We start from the raw sequence: 22,952 nt of genomic DNA, 5'->3' as shown, positions 1-22,952 counted from the left end.
GCAGGCTGACGGCACAGCCCCGTGCTCACATCCTGCCGGGCGCCGCTCCAACGGACCGCAGCGAGGAGCGGCGCAGCAGAGGCGGCGCAGCCCAGCAGCGCGTCCGGAACGCTGAGCCTGCAGCCCTCGCCGCTCGCGGAGCGGCCCCGAGGCGGCGGCGCTGCGACGCGTGGCGCCCGCACGGACCAAGCTATTCTCCCGCCAGGGCTGGCATGCACAGGACAGCCTGAGGTATTCCTTGTCCACCGTTGTTTGTGCCACTGCAAGATACTGTCTGTCCGGAGCACGTGCCATCACAATGGTTTAAAATATTCTGAATATTAGTAATTCTTATATTCTTCTTATCTAGCCAGTCTCTCGATTTTTGAAAAGATTTCAACTACAGTAGAATATTACAGAAACAAAATATAAATGCGGGGGTTTTCTTTCTAAATGAAACTTACGTGGATTAAAACTAGAGAATATTTTTAAACAAATATACAGTATGCAGGCAGACGAAGCAGGAAAACGGCCATTCAACTGTATAATAAAAAACTAAGAAAATTTGGCTATTCCCAGAAAAACTATGAAGCGCCTCAACTAAAAGGAATGCATAATGAAATTCTAATCTAATACAGGTCAAAAGTGTAAAAAGGTTATAAACCTTAACAGGAAAAATAAAAACAACTTTTACTGGCCATTCCTGTTGAAATGAGAATCTCTAAAGTAACAGAAAAGTGGCTACAAACCCACTTAGAGCACCGAACAGAGAGAAAAGAAGACTCTTTTTTCAATCTCTGTTATATCATAAAATCCTGTGTTTCTACAGGTCAAACTGCTGGTGGCAGAAACAGAATTCTTTATAAACTGCAGATGTCCTGTACATAAAAAATTTCATCGGAGTCGCACTAGTTCTAAAGACTTTTCTGTTCTAGCCTACCTACTGCGTTGTACTGTATTGTACTGTTTGTGTTCAATCTCAGATATATAAAGTCTCTTTCTGTAACCCTTGATTATTGTTGGGCACCAAAGATAAGAAAAGCAAGACGGGGTACAAAAATGCAAAATTTCAACAGTAATGGCAATGTTTTGTTTCAGTCCATAAGGGTCCTGCATTTTCTCCCCCTCCAGTAATCAGACCGAAGGCTTAATCCGGGGGTAGCAAGTCATGCAAGCGAAATCTGTCTCTGATGTGAGGCCGGACATCTTCATTCTGCAGGGAAAACACACGTGAGGGAGTCAGAAGAATGAACAGCTCTGCAGGTCGGACCATAGCAGGGCCAGCCTCCAACGGCTGTGCATTAATACAACAAACTGGAAGCTGTGAATGTTTCTAATTACAAGAGGCTCACAGGAACAGCTACGTAACGTTCACAACAACTGAGGAATTGAATTATTTCCGTTTTAAGAATAAAGGCAGTATTTAATTCTACAAATTCTCCATTTCATTATAATTTGTGTCACCGTTTTCCAGTCTCTGATTGAAAGCACAGTTGGAAATGACGCCATTCTGCCTTCTGCTATGTAAACAAATCCCTGCACAACCTCTCCATTACTGCAGAGTAACGCCTTCCAAGAGGCGCCCGCGACTTCCAGCAGTCCGAATTTCAGCCTTAAGGCACGTGCTGCTGTTTGAAAGAACAAACAACGCGTCGGGCTGGGAGTTGTGAGGCTGACAAATAAAGGAGAGACAGACTTACCAGCTCTACAAGTTTCTCCAGAAATGGAATCAATTTTAGGAGTTCATTGTCATTTTTATCCATGAACCAGCTTTCTATAGGAATTCCATTTGAAAGCTAAAGCAAAAAAAACAGACGTCAACACATGACTTGACTTAATTTACCTAGAAACGTGACTTGTGAAATGACATTTTGGGGAAAAAAGCTTCCAAGCTCAAGTTTATTAATGCATAACCAAAGTTTGTACGAAAAATCACTCCTGCAATGACTCCCTCAATGACTTTGCATGAATCATTGCAAAAACTTCCACATCAAAGCCGAAGCAGACCCAGCTGTAGAAGTTCTGCTGCGCTGAGAAGCGTTGCCAAAGCCTTACGATCCAACTGCGCGCACTGGCTGAGCACTGGCTGCACTTTGTGCTTACGAGGGGAAGCCAACCAGGCTTCTAGAGCTCAGGCTCTCAGAGGCACTGCAGCCCGCGTGCTTTAGCAGTGTTACTCATGGTGCCACACGCCTGGAACAATCTAAGCCACAGAGTGCAACTTTATAGCATTTATTGTAAGCAATTTTCACAAGTGAGAACCCAACCAGCCACTGTCCTGAGTTACTTCATTAGCAATAGAAAACTGATTCTGCAGAAGCGCCCAAGGGACAGTCTTAATAGACCTGACAGCTTCTGGAGAAAAGCTGAACTGCAAGATAACACTGCCTGGTTACAGGTAGTTCCTAATGTAAGGGCAGGTTCACATTGGACTGATTCTTCACAAGAATCCAAAAAGAGCAAGGAAACCTGAGCGACTGGCTTTGTAAACCTGAACGTCAGTGTGCTCTGTAAGCTTAAATACAAAGCGTAACGTGTAGGTAGTTTCACTGTCTTCCTTTGGAAAGATTTTCCCACATGGAGAAGCTTTGCTGACGGCAGCACACGTACCTGATAGGCAAAGGCTTGCGGTGAATTGTCAATGATGATCGTTTTTGAAAGATCTCTACCAAGAATGTTTAAATCCTTTATGTAATTTCCTTGTACACAGACACAATGCTCACGGAAAAGTCGATGCCTGCGATTAAATTAGAATACTCATTAATGAGAGAAACTGAACACCTACATGGCTTAGGGAAAAAGAGAAGTTGGTGCTGCCAAACGTTACCCACTCTTTTCCCTTCTTACCAGATTTCTAAAAACCGTCCCACGCTCTGAGCTTTTCACTGGTAAGATCAGTGGTTAACTTGATTTTATATTGATCAAGTTCTGCAGGCAACCGTTCTGTATTTAAGCAGGAAAGCTCAGCTCAGATGCAAGAAACATTTGTCGCCGTGGTGTCACCTTCTAACCCTTCTTGCAGATGGACTGACAGGGGACCCGAGATACTGAAACTATTTCACAAGGCCCAAAGCTCAGGGGTGAGATCTGCACTCCAACCAATTTACAGCATTTGTCTTTTCTGCTCTGCTCCCAATGCTGCAGCACACGCTGCAAAGCGCTGGGTGAAACGCTCTCCTTCTGACGTTACCTCTGTTGGCAATTAACCTATTTTCAGTTTTTAGAGCTTGAAAAAAGCCTTGAGGCCAAAACATTCCATCAACTTCTTCCTTTCCAATTAGTATATTCTCTTTTATTACTAATTAATTAGTAAATGGATTGGTAGAATAATAGAACTCATTAAAAAGAGTGGGAATAAAACAAATTTCATGAAATATCAGAATAATCGTAATTAAAAATCAATTGTGAACAGGATAGATTTCAGATTTTACAATGTAGTATTACAGTGCAGTTTCTTTAAAGCTGCTTGCATATGTAAGTGGAATTTTTAGAAGCTGTACGTAGCATGCTTACTACTTTCATGAAGGGGCTGAGTTCCTGATGTTGCTAAGGAAGAAAATAAGCTGATGCCTCAGCAGCGAATGAATTTATATATAGATTCTGAGTCACACGTGTGGAGTGCCTGACAAATCCACTGCGAGGCTCATGTCAGAACTCATCACGCCCTGATGTCATCTTCTCAGAGGCACATGACTCACAGCTACATTCATGCACCACACGCATTTCAGAGAATTTCTGAACATTCTGAGCATACTGCCTGCCTGCACGCTTTGTTACCTTTCCTGTTCACAGCACAGATAAAACTGCAGTCCTCAATCCTAAGTATCAGACCCTTGGAGGGAAAAACATCACGTTACGGATGCACACGGAGGAGCAATACAGTACTTGTCTGTACATCCTGTCTGGCTGTGTGCTTCAGCAGGCTCAGGTGTTCCAGCAATATGACATCCCAGTACCGAATTTACCGTCCCAACATCAGCTGAGTGCAGTTCTTCATGTCCCTAATTAGAATGAATCCCTGAGAAATCCCCTCTGCACTTTCAGCTTTCCCATGCAGCAGTCTGCTTGCAGATGGGGACAACAAAGAAGTTCACCTGATAGGAGTCACTGTGTCTTAGGGCCCTGCTCTTGAGAAACATTAACCTCTTCCAAACAAAGCTCAGCATTAACAAAAGAAATGAAAAACCAGAATAAATCACAAATTAGTTTGTGGCTGAGTAAGAAATAGCATTCATAAAGACAAATATAAAGAGATAGTCCCCTCATCTCTTAGGAAAGGACTTGTTTGCCCACAACAGCCATGGCTGCCATTTGGTATTTTACCTGACTAGTTGCTTTTTAGGGTCTAGGATATTCAGTAATTTGTCTGCATACACCTTCTTAGAAGCAGTAAAAAGAATGATCTACAGACAAGAGAAGAAAACAATAATTATTTTATGTATAAACACGTGAAAATAATTTAAAAATAAAATTCAAAGGCAATACTGAATTATTTTTACCTCATAAATCTGAGACATACGTTCCAGGAATTCTCGGAAGAACGGCCTTAACCGCACGTAAACCTGCAGCAGAGATGGACTTCATTAAAGGCTTCACAACACTGCAGCTGCCGCCCGCACTGTTAAGCATCGATTTGTACAGATTATGGCAGGATGAGTGTTATGAATTCAGGAGAAAGCAAATACTAATTTCCTACAGAGTAACAATTCAATGAAAGCAAAATTAAATCAGCTCGAAGCCTAAGCAGCTAAAAAAGAAACCGCAATATGGCAAAATCAGGCATAACTAAAGAATGTGACAGAAATTATTTAAACTGTATTTAAAACTAGATAATTATTTGAAATATAAAGGTTAGATAACTTCTTGAGAAAATTGAAGCCAGCTGCTTTGATTCAACATTTTAAATCAGCCCTCAGCAGCTGGGCAGCATCAGCTCCAGGACTGGATAATGCATGCCAACATAACAACAGCCTTCCCAATAACCTCCTTCTACCAAGAGTTGCACATTGAATATGGGGGTGTCAGAGGGGGCAGAAATAACCTGAGCAACTGGCTTCAGCTGCTTCCAGAGCTCAGTTAATTCACGCACCAGAGAAGAACTGCACATACACTCAAATTATTCCCTGTGACAAAACAGACCCTGATAAGAGACACAGCAAGAGGTGATGCTGGCGTCTCCTCTCGCTGTTCCTGAGCTCACAGTACAAGACCTAGGCTGCACGGGGGCACTGCGTGGATCTATGGCTGCAGGGCAACGGCCCAACACCACGGCCCAGGTGAGGGCACACGTGGAGCACAGTGGTGGGGACACGCACCGAGGGGTGAACAACAACCTTATCGTACCTTACCTGTCTTCTTGATTCACAGACTGCCCACGTGTAGACTTACACAGCTTTGAGAAACGTTTCATTAACGTACCCAGAAAGAAAAGGGAGCGTGCTGGACTCGTATTTGAACCCAGTTAATTTCAGCTTTGCCAATTATTTTAATAACGGTTAGGAATCGGCTTAAGTTTACTTTCAAAAGTAAATCTCCAGTAAGGATCTGCATTAATTGAACTGAATTGTATCAAACTTATATGCAGACAGAAAGAAAGAAAAGAGGAGTGGTTTAAATAAACGCAGTTTCCTATCATTAGCACAGGTGGCAACAGATCTTAGTCCTTTAAAGCAGGCATGTATTTCTAAACCAAGGGAAATTTCATTATTCAGCTTAACTCTGAATAAGGCTTTTATTACTTTCTTGAAGCATCTAAAGCCCTGAGTTAAGCCTGCAGAGTGACAAGTTACTGTGGTAACAAAAGCTGTATTTTTTTCTACACCAGAAGCACGCAGTCCTGTCACATCTGCTCACAGCATCGCCACGCGTGCCGTGCTGAGATGCATTCACTGATGGCACAACCAGCATCTGCTCCCCTTCTCCCTGTGGGCAGCTCGCTGTCAGGATGCAGGTACCCCAGCCTGCCCACAGAGAACGGTTGGAGACACAGCCATGGGTTTCTGTGCTCCACCCAGCCAAGGCGCTCCTGAACAGCCAACTGTCTGCATGCAGAGCTGACAAGCGTGTCTTCATGCCATATGTCTCCTGATGGCGCTGAAATCTCTCTGAAAATGACATCTCATTCAGTTCTGCTAAGGCAGTGAGGTTTTGCTCAAAGACTGGGTGACTGGTTTCTCTTACCACGAGGACAAACGCAATGAAATAACTCAGCCTCCAGGTGAACCATTAAATAACATTCAAATTATCTGTGACTGCAAATTCAGTGCAAGTTGTTTGTCCTGCTCTTCCTCTATACAAGAGCAAGTAGCACTGCCAGCATCTTCTACAGGTGTAACCTTGAGTTTAAGGGAAAGCAAGCATTCTGTTGCAGATGCAAAGGATTGTTCTACTCGTGATTTTCCTGAGCAAATATTTTTCATACTGGGACCCAAATCTTACTCTTGAAAACTGAAAGCGAGTCACACGACATGAATGTTTTCACTGCACGGGGGGCAGCAGCTGCAAATAATGGTAAGCAAGCAGGATGATATTTGGTACAAAGTTTTTTTCTTCAAGAGCTCAATTTCAAATTGACAAACCTGTTGTCTTTGATGGAAAAAACACAGATGTCATTTCAGAACCAAGCTCTTTACCATCTCTTCTACTCTCCTAGCAACGACAGCAGGAAGCTATGTGCCAGTATTTCAACTCCTGCTACTATGAAAGCACTCAGTATCGAATTCATTGTTCATTTTAAGTCTGGACTGAGTTCTATTTATTTGTATCAATGGCCAGCTGAATGACTCCTAAGATCATTCAATTACATCAAAGAGCACTTATAATTGCTTGGGTTCCTCAAGTGCACGTGTTTTCTCTTTTCTTTTTCAGTTTGTTTAGTCTGTGGATTATTACAGCATCTTTCAGTGTGCTCTGCTTGAGATTACTGACACATCCTTGTAAGTGATTATCTATCTTAATACAACGGCTGTCTTCATATCTAAGAAGTTCAGGTACAAACACAAACAACAAGCCCAGGGAAAAGCGATTTCATTTCAGATGACGCATTTCTCCTTGTGCTTTATACACACATGGATGACATGGATGGCAAATTCATTGCTCTGCTTTGAGTGGTTTGTGGCACTGCGGCAGAGCAGAAGGCAATCACATCCCCACCTCCAGCCAGAACCAGCCGAGAGAACGCCAGGTAAGCAGAGCAGAACCAAGTAACTAAAGCAGAACAAGACACACCAGCATTCCCCTTTCTCCCTCAGCTTCCTTCTCTTTTTGCATATTGCCCACATCTTCCCACCAAGTTTGACTCCGAAGCTAAAAGGAAGGAAGGATTCCTGACCTAAGAGCAGACTGCTTTGTGGATGCAGCCCAAGACACCAAAGGCCTTCAGATATTTCAGGGGAACAGAGCAGAGATTTCATTAGGAAGGAGAGCCAGAATTCACCAGCACCATTTGCCTCATTCCAGTACAGCAACGAAGCAACTAAGTAGCCTTTAGTGACAGCAAGATGGAACGTTCATAACGCCGCATTCCATGACCTACAACTCGCCCGTGTGCTGCCAGAACATCTCTCAGGATCACAGTCAGTACTGTGCAATAGATCAGTGAAGAGTTCTTAAACTGAAGAACTGCAACCAGCTGCCTTTGGCACGGCACAGCGCGGAGGTACGCGCCCAGCAGTGCTGACCTGAGCTGCTGGCACCTGGTGCCACACAACAGGAACCAAATACAACAGAAACCTCCTGACCACGAAGGACAGTATCCCAACAAACACACGTTTCTCACAAAGATGAGCTGCTCACCGTGATGTGTCACAACATTGCAAATGGTAAAAAACCTCATTTTCAATTGAAGAGATGAACATTCACTTTTTACTGTCAGATGCCAGGTAGTGCTTACTGGGTTTATTATTTATTAAAACTTGAGCTTCACTAATACTGTCTTTTCATTGAGTCCAAAACATAAACACTGGTATAATCTAGAGATTTTTCAACTGAGGAAACAGACAAATGTATGGTCTCAAAAACCTGAAATAAGCAAGCACAACTGCCCCCATCTTACAGATCTTTTTCCTTTTTAAATGGGAATCAGTGACTTTGTGACTCACCCAAAGATTAAAAAAAAAGCACGTCAGTGCTACAACTGCGCTGTAACTTTTCAGTTAGAAGAACTCTGCTCTGTGCTCATGTGTCACATTTTCTTTTCTGCACACTCCATGGTAAGTTCTAAGAAATAGCTTCTGAACAGAAAAAGCCCTTATTTTCAAAAACTCTTTTTTAAAATAGGCTACCAGTCACTGAAACAAGCAGCAATGGAGCTGAGTTCCTGGCCTAGAAACTCGTTGCTCAGCTCAAGGCTGATGGAGTTTGGGTACACATTACCACAGCCTTCTCCAGCAGAACACAGTCTGACTCTTACTGTTGTCTTACTTTGCAGAGATTGGCTCTGGAGCATCTTCCTGAGAAAGCACCCGGTTTATCATCACAGCAACAGTGCAACAGATGCCTTTAGAAGGGTAAGAATCAAAATGATATGAGCTCAGATCTACTTTTGCATTATTAGTCAGCCTTAGTGCAAGGAAAATCAGCCATTCAGACAGAAAATGCATACTGAGCTAGGTTTCACTCTCTCTTAAGAAAGTAATAAGTAATTGTCTAATATTTCTGAAAGCCTACACAGAAGTGGTAGATCTTCTGATACTAATGAAAGCATCTTCAGCAATGCAACTTGCACACTAGGTATTGTTTTCAGCAGGCTTTATATATAGCAGCTTGCTGACTTAACTCTGCTGAGACAGCTCAGCACCTGCTGCTTTGTGGGCAACCGGAGTCACTTCCAAAATGAAGCACGGAGATGGAATTCACACGGCACTTACTGGAGGCAATGGTGAACTGCTGAGCAAAAGACAGACACTGGAAAAGGCTGCTCACTGAAAGTACTAAAAAGGGCACGTGATATCCACAAACCTCAACTTGCACTACAGAAGATCATTTGTCTTTTTGTGTATTACACTCCAGTTAAACATCTTTAAAATATCTCTCCTGCTTATTAACTGTTACACAGCAAGAGGTGAATGCTGTCCAGAGCGATGTAAAACCAGGTAACCAGAACATAATGACCACAGTGTGCTCACAGCTGGTGGCTGACTTTCTGACTTTCTCAGACTCACAAGCAGCTTTTGTTCCTTTGTAATTCCAAGCTAGGCTCCAGAGAAAGCTCAGACAAAACTTATCTAGGACCCGCACAGCAACTTTACTGTACCCATGTCTGTACAGCCCTTGATACAATGCTGTTAAATAAGCATTTACAAATACCATTGAGTCACTCTTTCCATTGACTTCAATTTCTTACAGATAAAATCCTGGTTAAACTTCAGCCACTCTCATTTAGACACACAACCACTAAAAGGATGGCAATTTAGAAGGAAAACACTCAAAGTCACACCAAGATCCCTCAAGTGAGGGAAGGAAAAAACCAAAGCTTTCGCCTTCCTGATTCTGTCAGCGATGTCAAGAACCTCTAAAGAGCGAATTCTAAGGCTCCTTCCAAAGTTCAGTCTGAAGCAAACTAAGCGTGGCTGTCACCAAATAAGAGATAAGAAATCCACGTTTAAAAATTATTTCAGCTTTTCAGATTCCAAGGTTTTTATATGCAACAGTGAAGAAAACATTTTTAAAATCAGGAAAAATACCTGGACAAGTGTCCTTTTAAGGTGCCTGATGACTGGCTCACTCTCCAAAGATACTACAGTGGGGTCCAATATCGTGCGAACTACATGGTGGGGAAGCTGATGCTACTCCCAGGCACATCCCACAAAAGGACCTGAGAACAACAGCCTGGGTCAGTGCAGCATCTTTGGTAGTTGCTGGAAGAGAGTTCCTCCTTCTCATGCTTGCTCCTCTGGTACGTCAAGGTAAAACACACGTAACTAACAATACCTCCTAAAGCAGAACAAAAAACTAAATCTAGCAGTCTCCACAAGACAATCAAAGTCACTCTAAGCACCAAGCAGACCCTTTGGGAGTAAAGAGGTAGAACTAGCACTGGTGGAGGGCACAGCAAGACTAATGATCCAGACAGAAGCTAGTTAATCAGGCTTGGAAGATGTCTTCTTTATAGAAAGAAATGATCAACCAGTGAGAGTTGGTTTTCCATATGAAGGGAAGAAAATTAACAGTCCACGAGAAGCTGCACCCAGGAAATAATGCTGGCTAAACTTTCAGTGTTTCTGCCTCCACCTGCTGGCAAGGAGAAATGTTGCTGCTGAAGATTGCTGCTACAAAGACCATTTACACCTTCTTAGCAATGATTGTTTACAATTGGAACCAGCGACCGACATTACCACGTTGTGGCATTAAGCAGTGCTCCACAGTATCTCTGACAGCATAATCCACCCTGCAGGATTTGACACCCGCAGTTCGTAACCCGGACAAGTTGTTTTATGCCATACACTTACTTATCTCTTCAGACAGGACCATAACAAATACACACAGCAAGAATTCACACGTTAAATAAAAGGTACATACATATGCAAGCTAATTACCTGGTAAATGACATCTTGAAAAAGAACTGGAAAAGTGAGTGCAGCATCTTCTAATTCATTCAGACTACAGTGCACTAATGTTTCATCCTAGAAAAAATCAGAAGATGGTATGTGAGTAAGAAAAAATTACGAGAACAACGTTGAAAATAAGAGCAGTTGTCCTGACGTTCCTTTTAAGGTAAGCTTACTTAGTCTGGAACATTTCTGTGCTAATGCTGTCCTGATAGCGTCCTTTCATTATTATTGCAATTAAAAAAAAATCACTTAGAACTGCGTGGTAGCGGCACAATTAAAGGTGGTCTTGTAACTTTGCAGCTGATCCTTTACTCAGATGAAACGCACAGCCACCACTGTGAATCATCTGCCCGCTGCTGCGGCCGCTAGAGGACACAGCGCCTGGCAGCGCTCATCATCTCCCTGACATCGTCAGCGGTGTCTGAATCACAGAATCACAGAATCACAGAATCACCCGGGTTGGAAGGGACCTCAAGGATCATGTAGTTCCAACCCCCCTGCCTAGCAGGGCCACCAAACATACACATTTAGACCAGGTTGCCCAGGACCCCGTCCAACCTGGCCTTGAACATGTCCAAGGACGGGGCATCCACAACCTCCCTGGGCAGCCCGTCTGAAAACACTTCAAAACAGAGAGACTTAAGGAAATCTTTCTAAAGTCAGATTTATTTTCCATAAATCTTTTCAAAAGTGGCCGAACAACGATGTTGTAACAGTTCAAAGATTCATTCCTGGTCCATTTTGATGCAAGCATACGAAGCTAAATTTTTCCATTTACTAAAATGGAAATCAAATGCTGTGCATCTCCTGCTTTTGCTTTGTGTTTCTAAAGACACTCACCAAGTCTAAAACTAATGAAAATTCTGGTGTGCTTCTTGTTTTCAGTGGAAGAGCTGGCTTCCTGTTCAGTTGTTCTTCTGTTAGTGGTGGAACATGTTTGATGAAATAGTATCTGGAACGAATACAGATTTTGTTGTAGAAATGTACATGAATTATTAAACTGGCGCAGTTTTAGCCCAAGTAAATATTTAAAATACTTAAGGCCACATAAAAATAATTTAAACGACAAAATATATATATATATCAATTTGTATTTGCATCAAATTGAGAGATTGTGGACTTCATTACCATAATAAACAAAAATGTAGCAACTCAAATAACAGTTCATTAATGCAATACCCAATGTGATCATTTTCATACTTCAAGCACAAATATCAGCACTTACGGATCAAAGACTTCCCAGTCTTCTTCATAGGTGGCTTCTGCATGAGCTGATGAGTAGCCACTGTCTGGAGATACTGGTGCTAAAATTCAACGAAAATGACCAAAGCAAAAATAAAGCAAACAAAAAATGACACAAGAGCTGGTCTTATTAGTGAAGCTTTTAAAAGTGAGAATTTGCATTTTACACCCGAATGCTTCAAACAACAGTGAAAAAATCTCCCTTCAGCCCCACTTGCCAGTCCCCCCCACACCTTCCTGAACGGCCTGCACATCTTCTCACTACGCCTCCTCAGAGGTGAAGTCCTGCCACCTCACAGAACTGCAGGACCTGGACAGATGCAACTGTCCACGCTACAGAGCAAAGCATCCATGCACTGAGGGCTGCCTGGGTGCACATCCCACCACCCAGCGTTTGTTGGGGAGTTTTTGCCACAGAGAAACATCTGTGCCAGGCAGCCCTCGGAAGGCAGCACAAACCTTTCAGTCTGCAGCTCATTCCCAGCCTGCAGTGCCCATCAGAGCAAGGCAACGGGAGCTTTAGATGCAGATGGGGCGAGCTGATCACAGGTCCACACTGGATCACACATCAGCCCTTTACTCAGAGCTAAAATATACTCTCTTCAAAGTAGTTCTCACAAATCTCATACGCATCAGCTACCAGCATTTTCAGGATCCAGCAAAGATTTACGTAACTGTAAAGGAGTTGATGTGGGCCCTGAATTTTATGGACACTATTTTTGTCCAAAAAGACTTGAGGAGTCTTCTGAAGAAAATCTGGATGATTAAAGTAGGATCTTTATGTTTTTACTCATCCCAACATGTCATTCTAGTGTAAGGTACTAAAATGTCACAATTTTCTTTCACGATCAGCAAGTCTAGGGTATGCATTTTTAATGTGTGTGTAAGGGGAGTAAACAGTAATAAAAGTGTCTTTCTTCTTCAGTGTCTGTTTTCATTTGAAGAAATGTTATGAAGTCGACTAAGTTATACTGAAAATACATGAGATTTGCAAAAGCTGTGTCTCAGATGCATAAAAATGTTCTGTCTGTTGAACATAAGAATTGATAATGCTGCTTACAGGCTTTAAGCAAACGTGAAATATTCATATATAGGAAACACTGGCACTAGGTCTTCTCTAAGGGTGCTAATTACCTACAGCCTCAAGAGCTGAGTGAAACATGAGCGCACATTTCTTACCTGTAAGTGGTGGCAGGTCACGATCATTTGTTTCTTCTACTTCTTCTAAACCATTGTTGACAGCAGATCTGACCTGCACTGCCTGGCTAGTGTAAGCTGCTCCATTGGTTGACGTTGCAGTACTTGTAGTAATCTCATCTACCTGCTCCATATCAAGCTGTTTGACTATTTCTTCAGCCTCAACAGCTTGTCCTGGAGAATCCGATCCTGATGTTCCTGAATTAAGGTGACAGCAGACACACAGTCACTATCTTTACACCTAACAGAACTGATTGGCATCACGAAACACCAAAAAATGCTTCAGAATAACTGAAGACAGCTTTATCTGATTCATTTTACAAAAATAAGAACCAAAAGAACCATGACAAATGCCTGTGTCAGACATGGAACTTCAGAGCGGTTCTTTATTTTACTTTTCCAATAAAAAGCACCCTGCTAAGTACCTACACTTACAAAAGATAAGATAAATATTCTAATGAATATAAGCTTATTCTTCCTTTTATTAATAATAACCCTTCAAAGAATTGGGAAGGAGGTCCTCTCCAAAAGTAGTAATTTCTGGTTTGAAAATTGGAATGAACAGCAACACGTTCATATTAAAAAACAGAACAAAACAAAAAACCATCATTCTTAGCTTTAAGACTACAGGCTTCCAAACATTGCTTACCATTTTTATTTGCTGGTGAAAAAAAATTGAAGACGGGAGAAAATATGGTTCCCAGTAACGTGGTTCGCGGGGGGCTGCCAGTGGCAGGATTATCTTCCAATTTCCCATTCTGCTTCACATGTTGGTTTGTCATTTCGTAACTTCCAGCTTCTGCAAAACAAGAGTTATGCAGTGTAGGACCACGCTGCTCTTTCACAGTTACAGCCTCTCTCATATTGCTATTACTTTCACTACAGGAAAGTATACATGCTCTCCTTGGTCGGCAAAAAATAAAAGGTTAGCAATTCAGTGCCAGCACAGGAATCACCTGAGCTTCACACTTCAAATGAGGAAGCAGTAATTTTTCATAAGAATTGTGTTACAGATGAACTAACAGAAGCTTTAACCCTGTGCATGTGCTTGATGATGGCAGTTTTCAAAATGCTGCACACCCATTGCAACAAGCACACAAATGCAATTATAAAGTAAAATAATTCTTAGCTGTTACCAAAGATAACAAAGACAACAGAATTAAATAAATCCTCCTGTTACAACAACGTAGCACGTAACAATGAAGGCTTTCTATAAATGTGCACATGAAGTACACCCTACAACTAAGAGCTGCTGTCTCGTGGGTGAGATCCAAGACATCACTCTGAGCCCAAAACAAGAGGAGTTATTTACTTTGCAGTAACAAGTCTTTGGGATGTCTGTCCATATGGACATAAGCAAATGCATTTCGTGCACATAAGCTGAGAACTCAGCTGAGCCTGATGGAGCTGCACAAGTACTTCACACTTCTTGTCGTTTCTACATAAAGCGCAGGGTGTGTGAGCTGCAACTCAGTGCTCCATGCTACCGACCATCTTTACTAACAGCTTCGTGTGCTTACGACAGCAACGTGCCCTCAGTGCACACGCACAGCTCACACCATGGCACTCCAGTGAACAGCTCCTCCTTCACCTCTAAGCAGGCTGCATGCATCACACTGTGAGTGCGTGCACAGCCATTATTTCTCAGACAAAAAAAATTAATTAGCAGCAGTAAATACTCCCAAAATCATGTTACACAGACATCTGACAATAACCAAGCAGGTAATCCTCTCACCCTGCATCCCTCCCGTCACTGAAGTCACTCATTTGGAGCTACTGATTTTAAAAACCTTGTTAGAATATGAAACTTGGCAAACGCCAGACAATGGATTCCAAACGTACTGGAACACTGACAGGCAGCACAAACACATGAAGACTTGTTTCCTTAGGAAAAGCAGCCCAAAAAATGCGGGATTTTTTTTTTTTTTTTTTTTTAAGACAGATCTGGAACCACAGCTGACACCTCAATTTTCCTTGAATATTTTATCTGACACAAGTATCTCAGCCTGTCATTGTAAGAGGTACTAAAAAGACAATTTTCACAATGAGGTGATCAAACACTGGCACAGGGGAATCTCCACCCTTTGATCTATCTGGAACTTGACAGGCCCAGGCTCTGAGGAACCCACTGGAACTTCAGTCAGGGCTCTCCTCAAGTCGGATGGACCTTGCTGGGGGAGAAGCAGCAGGCCTGGTGCTGACAGCCTTCAGGGGTCCCAGCCCATCTGCATTTTGATATGGCTCTACAACAGAAGCCTGTCTACATGTTTGACAAGAGCTGTCCATCTCTAAGGAATCCTGGTTACTATGGCAAAGGTGCTGAGTTGGGAAATATTTCGCTGCTTGCGAGAAAATGGAAGAAGAGCTGAATAAAATAATTATTAATGGCTCTTCTTTCTGTAAAAAAGCAAGAGTTCCAGTCAGCTGATTATTACCATACACTGACATGGTTCTTACAAAGATTATGTTACTTATCAGATACATCCATTTTAACTTGCACTTAAGTCACAGAAATCTTATTTTGCTACCCTAAGTTCAGCCTCGTTACTGCTGAGGTCAATCACAAAGCACTTTGTAACCTTTAGCAATGAAGAAGTGTCCTGTATCAGTTACCAGCTGGAAGAGTCACCACTCACACGTCACAGCGCACGATTGGAATATTTACAAACCTCCATTCACTTGACCTTTCCGTCTGACTCGAGAGATCTGTTTATTAGGCTTTTCTCCTGTTTGAGGTGTGGACGTGATCAAGTTGTTATCTATATCCCGTTCAATTCTACTTCTTTTTGCAGGATTTTCTCTTTCTTCCTTAAAACAGAAAAGGGGGAAAACAAACACACTGAGCAGCGCCTCTTTTCTCCACTGAGCACTACAGAGCAGTCGCTGTTAGGGCAGGTTCCACAACAGACACACTGGTTGTCCCGCGTGTGCATCTGACCAGCTGGGACTTTCAACTCATTTCAACTGACACAGCTCAAGGTACACAGCAAGGTATTGGGAGTGAAAATTGCACAGCAGAAATTCCAAGGACCACAATTGCCTTTAAATACTGTTTTAATGGATAGCAAATTTATAATTATTTCAGTGCTGTGGAGTTAGAGAAGCATAGAAACAGGACAATAAAATGGTAAGAAAATGGATTTCTCTAGCAGTTCGAATGTAAAGGAAGAAAACTGCCCAATAACATCCAGCATAACATTTCCCATCGCGCCCCCATACAGAACAGTTTGCAAAGCTGCACACAGGGACATACCTGCTAGTGCTGACTGCGTGTCACAGCACACGGCAACACACAGCTGGTGCACACGGACAGGAAGGGGATGGGACCCAACCACCCTCTTTACCTCTAAGTAAACTACTGTTCTCCCCTGTGACACATGGGTGGTATAGAATGAACCATTTCTGCACGTCTTCTGTGCACTGCTGTGTTTGCAGGCACAGCTACTTAAGACAGGTCTCCTCCCCTTGTTCCCCCATCTGCACCTCAGTACAGCAGCAATCCAAACTCTAAAGCATGACCATACAGACTTCATTGAAAGGTAAGGTGTGAGACAAAGCAAAATAAATGCAATTAAATACAAAGGTAAATAACAAGGGCATTGAGCACATAAAGGTGAATTAAAATTTCAATTCTAGAATTACAAAGTTACCTTTCTCAGAGCATCAGTTTCACATAGTTCAAAAGAAAGAGAAAAGTAGTTTGCTTGCTCCAAGAAATAATTAAATTGATCCTTCAGAAAAACCGATCTAAAGCCCGTGCTAAGAGTGCAGCACCCGAAGTACTGGCAGACATGGAGGTGCACAGACCCTTGTAGGGCAGATGGTGTGTGTGAACACCTCCAATCCCAAAAGCTCCCACTGTCAATACCTTCATGACCAAAGCACCTTGGTGACGATGGTCTGATTACTACCACATACAATTAATAATATCATATATACTATACATTCATAAAGTGAGAGAAAACAGATGGCTCACTGAACAGATAAAAGAGCAGCAGAGCACCTCATCTTGGTCATGTGTACAAATTCAACAGGGGGAAAAAAAAAGGGAGAAATGAATTAAGTTTTAAAAGCAATCCTCTGCCCTTCACACAACGCCTAGCAAAGGGTACTGCCCCACTGCAGGGAAGAGGCTGTGCCAGGGGGAGGGCAGAGGGCAAAAACCACAAGAAACAAGCCCCGAAGCACTAATAAACACTGATGTAATGTGAGCATCAATCTCGATCAGTAGACGAGGAGAGCCTGACACTATCACAAACAACCCTGCCAGAGTTCAAGTGGTCTGTTGCTAGAATTTAAAGATGAAATTACATACAAGGCAGTAATTCTACTTGGTTCCTACAGTGAAAGTTTCATTGCACAGATACATAGTTAGATGCACCTATTAAGTGCTCGCTGAACTTCATGTGTATGAGTTATACAATCTATTCAGTACAGCCCCTTATTATTGGTAATAAGGAATCCTGTGCCATAGGAAAGTGGCAGTGCCACACCACCATAAACCACTCGTTCACTTGGGCTAGGTTTTCAGGAAGTTTGTATGGATGAATGAAAGGCCTAAACTGGGCCAGAAAGTCCTGACAGCACACGCAGTCAGAACCGTTTGTGACAGTGCTACAATTCCTCACATCAAACAAGCTTGGTGTAATGGCAAATTCCACAATATTTCAGGTTCTGAAACTTCAATATCTTAGCTGTAGTGTTAGTGTTTGCTGTACACATGCACTTACTGGTCTTTCTGGTGCATCACATTTATTGTCTTATAAATAAACTCTACTTCATGTTCCACAACTACTCTTGTCTTCCACAGGGGCCATGATTTGGACCCCAGCAGAACCCAGCAGCCACAGGGCAGCCTCTCATTTCCCCAAGGGAAAGGCATTACAGTTCTTTCGGTTTTGTTTGCTGGAGGGATGCTCCAGGAAGCCACCTAAACCACTTCAGATAAACAAGTCACAGCTATCAGCAACATCGTCGAGATACGCGAGCTCTGCAGACACGGCCATAAATCCATATCATCTCTGCAGAGACTGAGATCTTAACATACCCATAAACGACCTGCTCTGCAAGTTGCACACATGCACTATCTCAAGAGTCATAACGTTTCCATGGCAGCCAGAAGACTACTTTGTTAAGTCATTAGCGCTTTGGAAGATAGCCCGGCAGTATCAATATCGCGCCGTGCTGATGCCACTGGAGCCACTCCAAGTCCTGCTACAGACACAGGAGAGGACGTGAAAGGGAACAGAAGGAAACGTGGACATTTTACTTCTTAAAAAAGCTGTCAACAAAGGAATGAGACGTAATTCCAAGGTGTGGGAGAGAGAAGTCAGCAATTTAAAGAGACAAAGAAAACGGGAGATTTCATCTTAAAATTCCTGTGTAAAACGTTCTGCTTATGTTTCAGCTTTTTGTTGCAATGGTTTTGCAGCCAAAACGTCGTACAGCCGTGCTCTGTAGATGCTCAATGTAAAATGGATTCGTTAGCCTGGTTTAATGACAAATGAAACGTAAATGGCTTCAATCAGTTACTTCTTATGAAGTGTTTTGGTCAGCACCTCAATGTTCCCACGATAAGTAATTAACACTTTAAAGATTAAATTCACAATATTTGTGACCACGTAAGAATATATTGTTACGGTAATTAAATGATAACAGCTTCACCTTGTTACAAAGTTATCCTTTCAACACGTGGTTCAAAAAACAGATGCTGAGTTTGAATCCTTTTTGTTTTTCTAAACCATGCAGTTTATGACACCATATCTGATGTTTTATGACATTTGGTGTTTTCGGTTTGTTTGTTTTCGTTTCTGCAACTCACGGCTACACAACGTCAGTATCAGATTGCTGGGACTGAGCGGGGCCTTTTTTGGCCGGCCCCTCCTTACTGGATAAAGCAGCTATTAAAGCAATTGCAAGGTCACGTTCAGCCTATCAAAGCAATACAGACTTCTCCCTCAACAATTCCTTTCAGCACGTTTGAACACGTGAAGGTTGGCAAGCACAGGTTTCTGTTTGGACCCAGACAGGTGAGACTAAGTGGTTTAGCCCTGCCTTTGCCTTTCCAATTACATATTTTTATTTATTCCGAATAGAAACATTCCTAGAATCTGACACAATTAACGAACAAAAGAAGAAACCCACTGACACGGTACCTTGGGCGTGCTGCCTTTAATAAACTTCTTGATTGAAGACAGGAGGCCCGTCTCATTTTTCTGCGGCTTCCCCCCGCCGCCAGGCAGGCTCTCCTCCACCTCCGAGTGTTTCCTCTTGGCCCTCTGTGCGCGCTGCGCGTGAATTGCATTGGACTGCTGAGAAGCCTTCCGCGTTCTCAGCCTCATTTTCATGAGTACCACATGTAAAGCTGCAAAAGGAAAAGCAAGTGCACTCAGTCATTGAGGAGATGTGTTAGGCTTCAGCTCGTGAACTGAAGAAGTGATGTAACGCTGGGCGTTCTGATGCACCGGGCTTTTACCCCCATACACACAGCCTCATTTAAATGAAAGAGGAGCTATTGAAGCTGGAGCACAACGCTGGCAGAAGAACAAATGAATATAATCTGGCCACAAACACATCTAACCATCAGATCAATGAGGGTCTGCACAACCTTCAGTCCGAGCAGCGGGAACAAAAATGCCGGGTTTAAGGAGAGGATTTTATGGTGCCTGCTGCCTCCAGCTCCCAGCGACCAGACGCAAGGACTGGGCAGTGCTTTCCAGCCCCACGTCCCTCACAAAGCATCATTTCAAGTCTCCACGTTACATCTGAGATGAAGCATAAATCTAAATTCACATCAAGAGTTCACAGAGAAAGGAATCCTGAGTGAGACTGTGCATGAAGCACGGGTGAGAATACAGCAGTGGGACAAAGGAACCCGAGATCGATCCTCAATACAGCTGTACTTGGGAACAAGATTAAACCACAGGAAGATGCAGGCAAAGGCAGCATTCACTAGAGCAGAGCAGTGGGCCATTTTGGAAAACGTGTCACATCTATCTCCAGCCTTCAGGCGCACGGCTGCTGTAGTTAAACCTGCACACAAACATAACGGCCTTTCTGGCTGCACTTAGGGCTGCTCCAGCTGGCTGCAGCTCCTGCTAGGGATGATCTGAATGGGACTCATGTGCTTAAAAATTATTCCCATGCTGGACCGGAAGCAGAGAAAAGGAGCAGCAAGAAATCCTTCTGAGTCGCACTGCACTGAAACCCAACTGATCTGCAATGTGCCGAAATACCACTAAGAGCAACGTCCGAGCTGCAGTCACAACGCAGCTATTTCTTTTTCTTCAAGAAATTGCATTTTCTCACCACAACAGGAGTTAGAAGCTACCTTTGTCAGCACGTCCCTTGTTGCTGAATGGATAAATAGTCAATAACTCTAAAATCTGGGTAATGTAGCAACAACTGCCCTCTTGTTTAGCTAAAGGCGGTGGCGGATGGGCACGGCTCAGGCAGCAGAGTGACGCAGCTGCGCACGGCCAGCCTGAACAGCACAGCCATTGGGGATGGTCTGCAGCCAGCTACGTCTCAGTCTCAAATGAAGGCTGCTCCAGCTAACGAAGAACACCACAGCTAATGACAAGTTTCTGAGAAGGCAGGAGCAGTGCTGAAGGGGCACGGCCAGGAGTTCAAGACTTCAGTTACACGTGGTATCTGCGCTAACTGCCGACGAGCACGGGATGGTTTTTCATACACATGTGGCCAGCACTTTCCATCAGCACAGAACACAACAGCAGTGACACAGAGCACAGACAAAGGCAGGGCAGCACAATGACTGCTGTGGCAGAGGCGGCCTGATATTCCAGGAGTGAGGGGAGAAAACACAAACCGTAGCCTCAATGTGTGAGAATTGGCTACTTGCAATCCTAAGCCCTCTAGTAACAGAGCCATTACAACTCACAGCCCACGCAAGTATACTTCCAGTGTTAATATTTACAACAGAATTTGCATTTAGTTTAAAAGATTCAACTGCATGCAGAAAAATAAAAACCATCCACGAGGATTTAAATCCAGCTTTCTGTTCCTCCTCCTTACGACCAGGGAAAAAAGTTAACAGCAGCATTCTTATGCAAAAAAGTAAAATAAATGTGTTATCAGAACTTGGATCTCGACTTTGCTTCCTTAGGAGTCGCTGCCAGATGTTTCTCGTGTCTAATTTCTGCTGGGAAGAACCCACAGCAACAGACATATGGTCCTACTGCATTTCTGCACCAACCAGGAGGATCTCATTACAAAACTGAAGAAATTCCCTAACATCAGTGGATGGAATGGTCCAAGGAAACCTTAAAAAACAAAATACATTTTACTTTGGAAACACTCAGAAGAGCATTATTTTTTAGCACATTCTCATTGACTGAGCAGCGTGAGTTAACCAAATCATTATCACAGGTGGCTGAAAAAAATTCCCAAATACAGTTAAAATTTGTCAGCATTCAGGTATTCGGAAGAAGTACCGACTGGTACCAGCAGGAATTACAGTCTGAGACAGAAAATGCCCATTAAACTTTTAAACCAAGGAGTCTAAATATATCAACGTTCAAGCTAAACAGTTAGCAATGTGCTGGAACGAAGTTAGAGAAAAACAACACTGCTTTGCCATGTTCAAAACATTCTTACAATCTCCCAGGAGCTCCAGCCCTTCCACGCTCTGGAAAGGGAACTTCATTTGCTTCCACATCGGCCTCTTCAGGAATTCTTTTAACTTTCTGTTCTGCTTGCTGAAAGCACCCTCTCATGTGGTTAGTTGTATCGGCACTTCTTCCACCTGTACTGCAGGGATGCCACCAGGGCTCAGCACAGAGAAGCGAGCAGACCAACACTTCCAGCAGCCGGGCTGGCAGTGCCCTCACACAGCCACCAGTGAGCCTGGCTCCTCCCCGCTGTGCCAGCCAGCCCTGCACACCGCTTACCCAACGCCTGCCTGCCTCCAGCCCAGGCATGGCTGCACACATGGCTGCACACACGGCTGCAGGGAACGCGCCAGGCTGACCTGCTTGCTCTGGACCCGCTCGCTGTGCCAGGAGCTGCACTACAGCCAAAGCCTGCACAACTCTGAAGCTCGCTGTTCGCAGCACGCTGCTTACCGGCTCCTAGTAACTCCCATCCCTTCATTTCCTTTCCAGCAGATTCTCTTTCAGGATCCTTCCAGCAGCTCGAAATTCTCACCGCCTAACAGCGCAATTGCTTCACACTGACTTCTGATACTGAAGTATTACCCTACCATCACGAGCCCAAAGCCAAGCAAACACGTGAACAGCAAATACACTGAACACCGAATGACTTGAGCTGTCTTCTGCATCACCCATGGGCTCACTGCCCATAAACCGAGCCGTCACACCACGCACAGCTATGGGGCACCCATGGGATGGAAATCCCTGCGAGTGACTTGGATCTCTAAGAGCCCATCTCCAAACATTCTTCAGTTCACGATGACTTATTTTCCTTATTTTTCTCATTTACCCACATCTGGTACTACAGTTTTAACTATTTTTCCAAAAAATATTGAAAGAAAATCAGGTACAGAGCACATAATTACAGGGTTTAGGGTTTTCTGATGCAGGAGAAGGTTTAAGATGGTGAAAGAACAATAGCGATCAACAGTAGGAAGATAAAACTGACAAGAACATCCAAAATCACAGCGTTTGATGATTTCTGCATTACTGCAGGCTCGGCAGTAACACCGAGTGCCAGCACAGCAAACAAGGGGCTCCAGCTGTGAGCTTGGGAAGAGCTCTGCAGGAGCCTTCAGACGGCAGCCAGGTGAGCGCTGGGAGCACACAGGCACAGCTTTGCTCTGCCTGCAGCTCCTCAGCCCAGCGGCTGTGCAGCCAGCGCCGCCGTGCCCCAAGCGGTGAGCGCGCACTGCTGGAGCCAGGGCTGTGCTGCCCAAGGAGAGAGGAACTCCTGCAGCGTTCTGTAGTGACTTCTGCTGCCATGGATTACACCAGCCTCTCACTGTGGGTGCAGCATAGAGTAATGGAGCAC

At 43.6% G+C, this 22,952-nt stretch overlaps 1 protein-coding gene across 1 annotated transcript; it reads right to left on the bottom strand.

The window, feature by feature from the left end:
* Window positions 1-1,126: 1,126 nt before the first annotated feature.
* Window positions 1,127-19,315, bottom strand: CTDSPL2 (CTD small phosphatase like 2; the record flags this gene model as incomplete). The annotated part of the gene is made up of 12 exons (XM_079540843.1): window positions 1,127-1,192; window positions 1,680-1,775; window positions 2,590-2,716; window positions 4,303-4,382; window positions 4,479-4,541; window positions 10,515-10,601; window positions 11,370-11,481; window positions 11,755-11,833; window positions 12,951-13,166; window positions 13,618-13,767; window positions 15,638-15,776; window positions 19,124-19,315. The coding sequence occupies 12 exons, from the start codon at window positions 19,313-19,315 to the stop codon at window positions 1,127-1,129; spliced, it is 1,407 nt and encodes a 468-aa protein (XP_079396969.1).
* Between the last annotated feature and the right edge of the window lie 3,637 nt (window positions 19,316-22,952).

The sequence above is a fragment of the Tetrao urogallus genome (assembly GCF_951394365.1).
Source record: "Tetrao urogallus genome assembly, chromosome: 11".
In the NCBI taxonomy this organism is placed as follows: domain Eukaryota; kingdom Metazoa; phylum Chordata; class Aves; order Galliformes; family Phasianidae; genus Tetrao; species Tetrao urogallus.
Note: the sequence above shows the minus strand (reverse complement) of the source record. Positions and strands in the feature narration are given on the sequence as shown.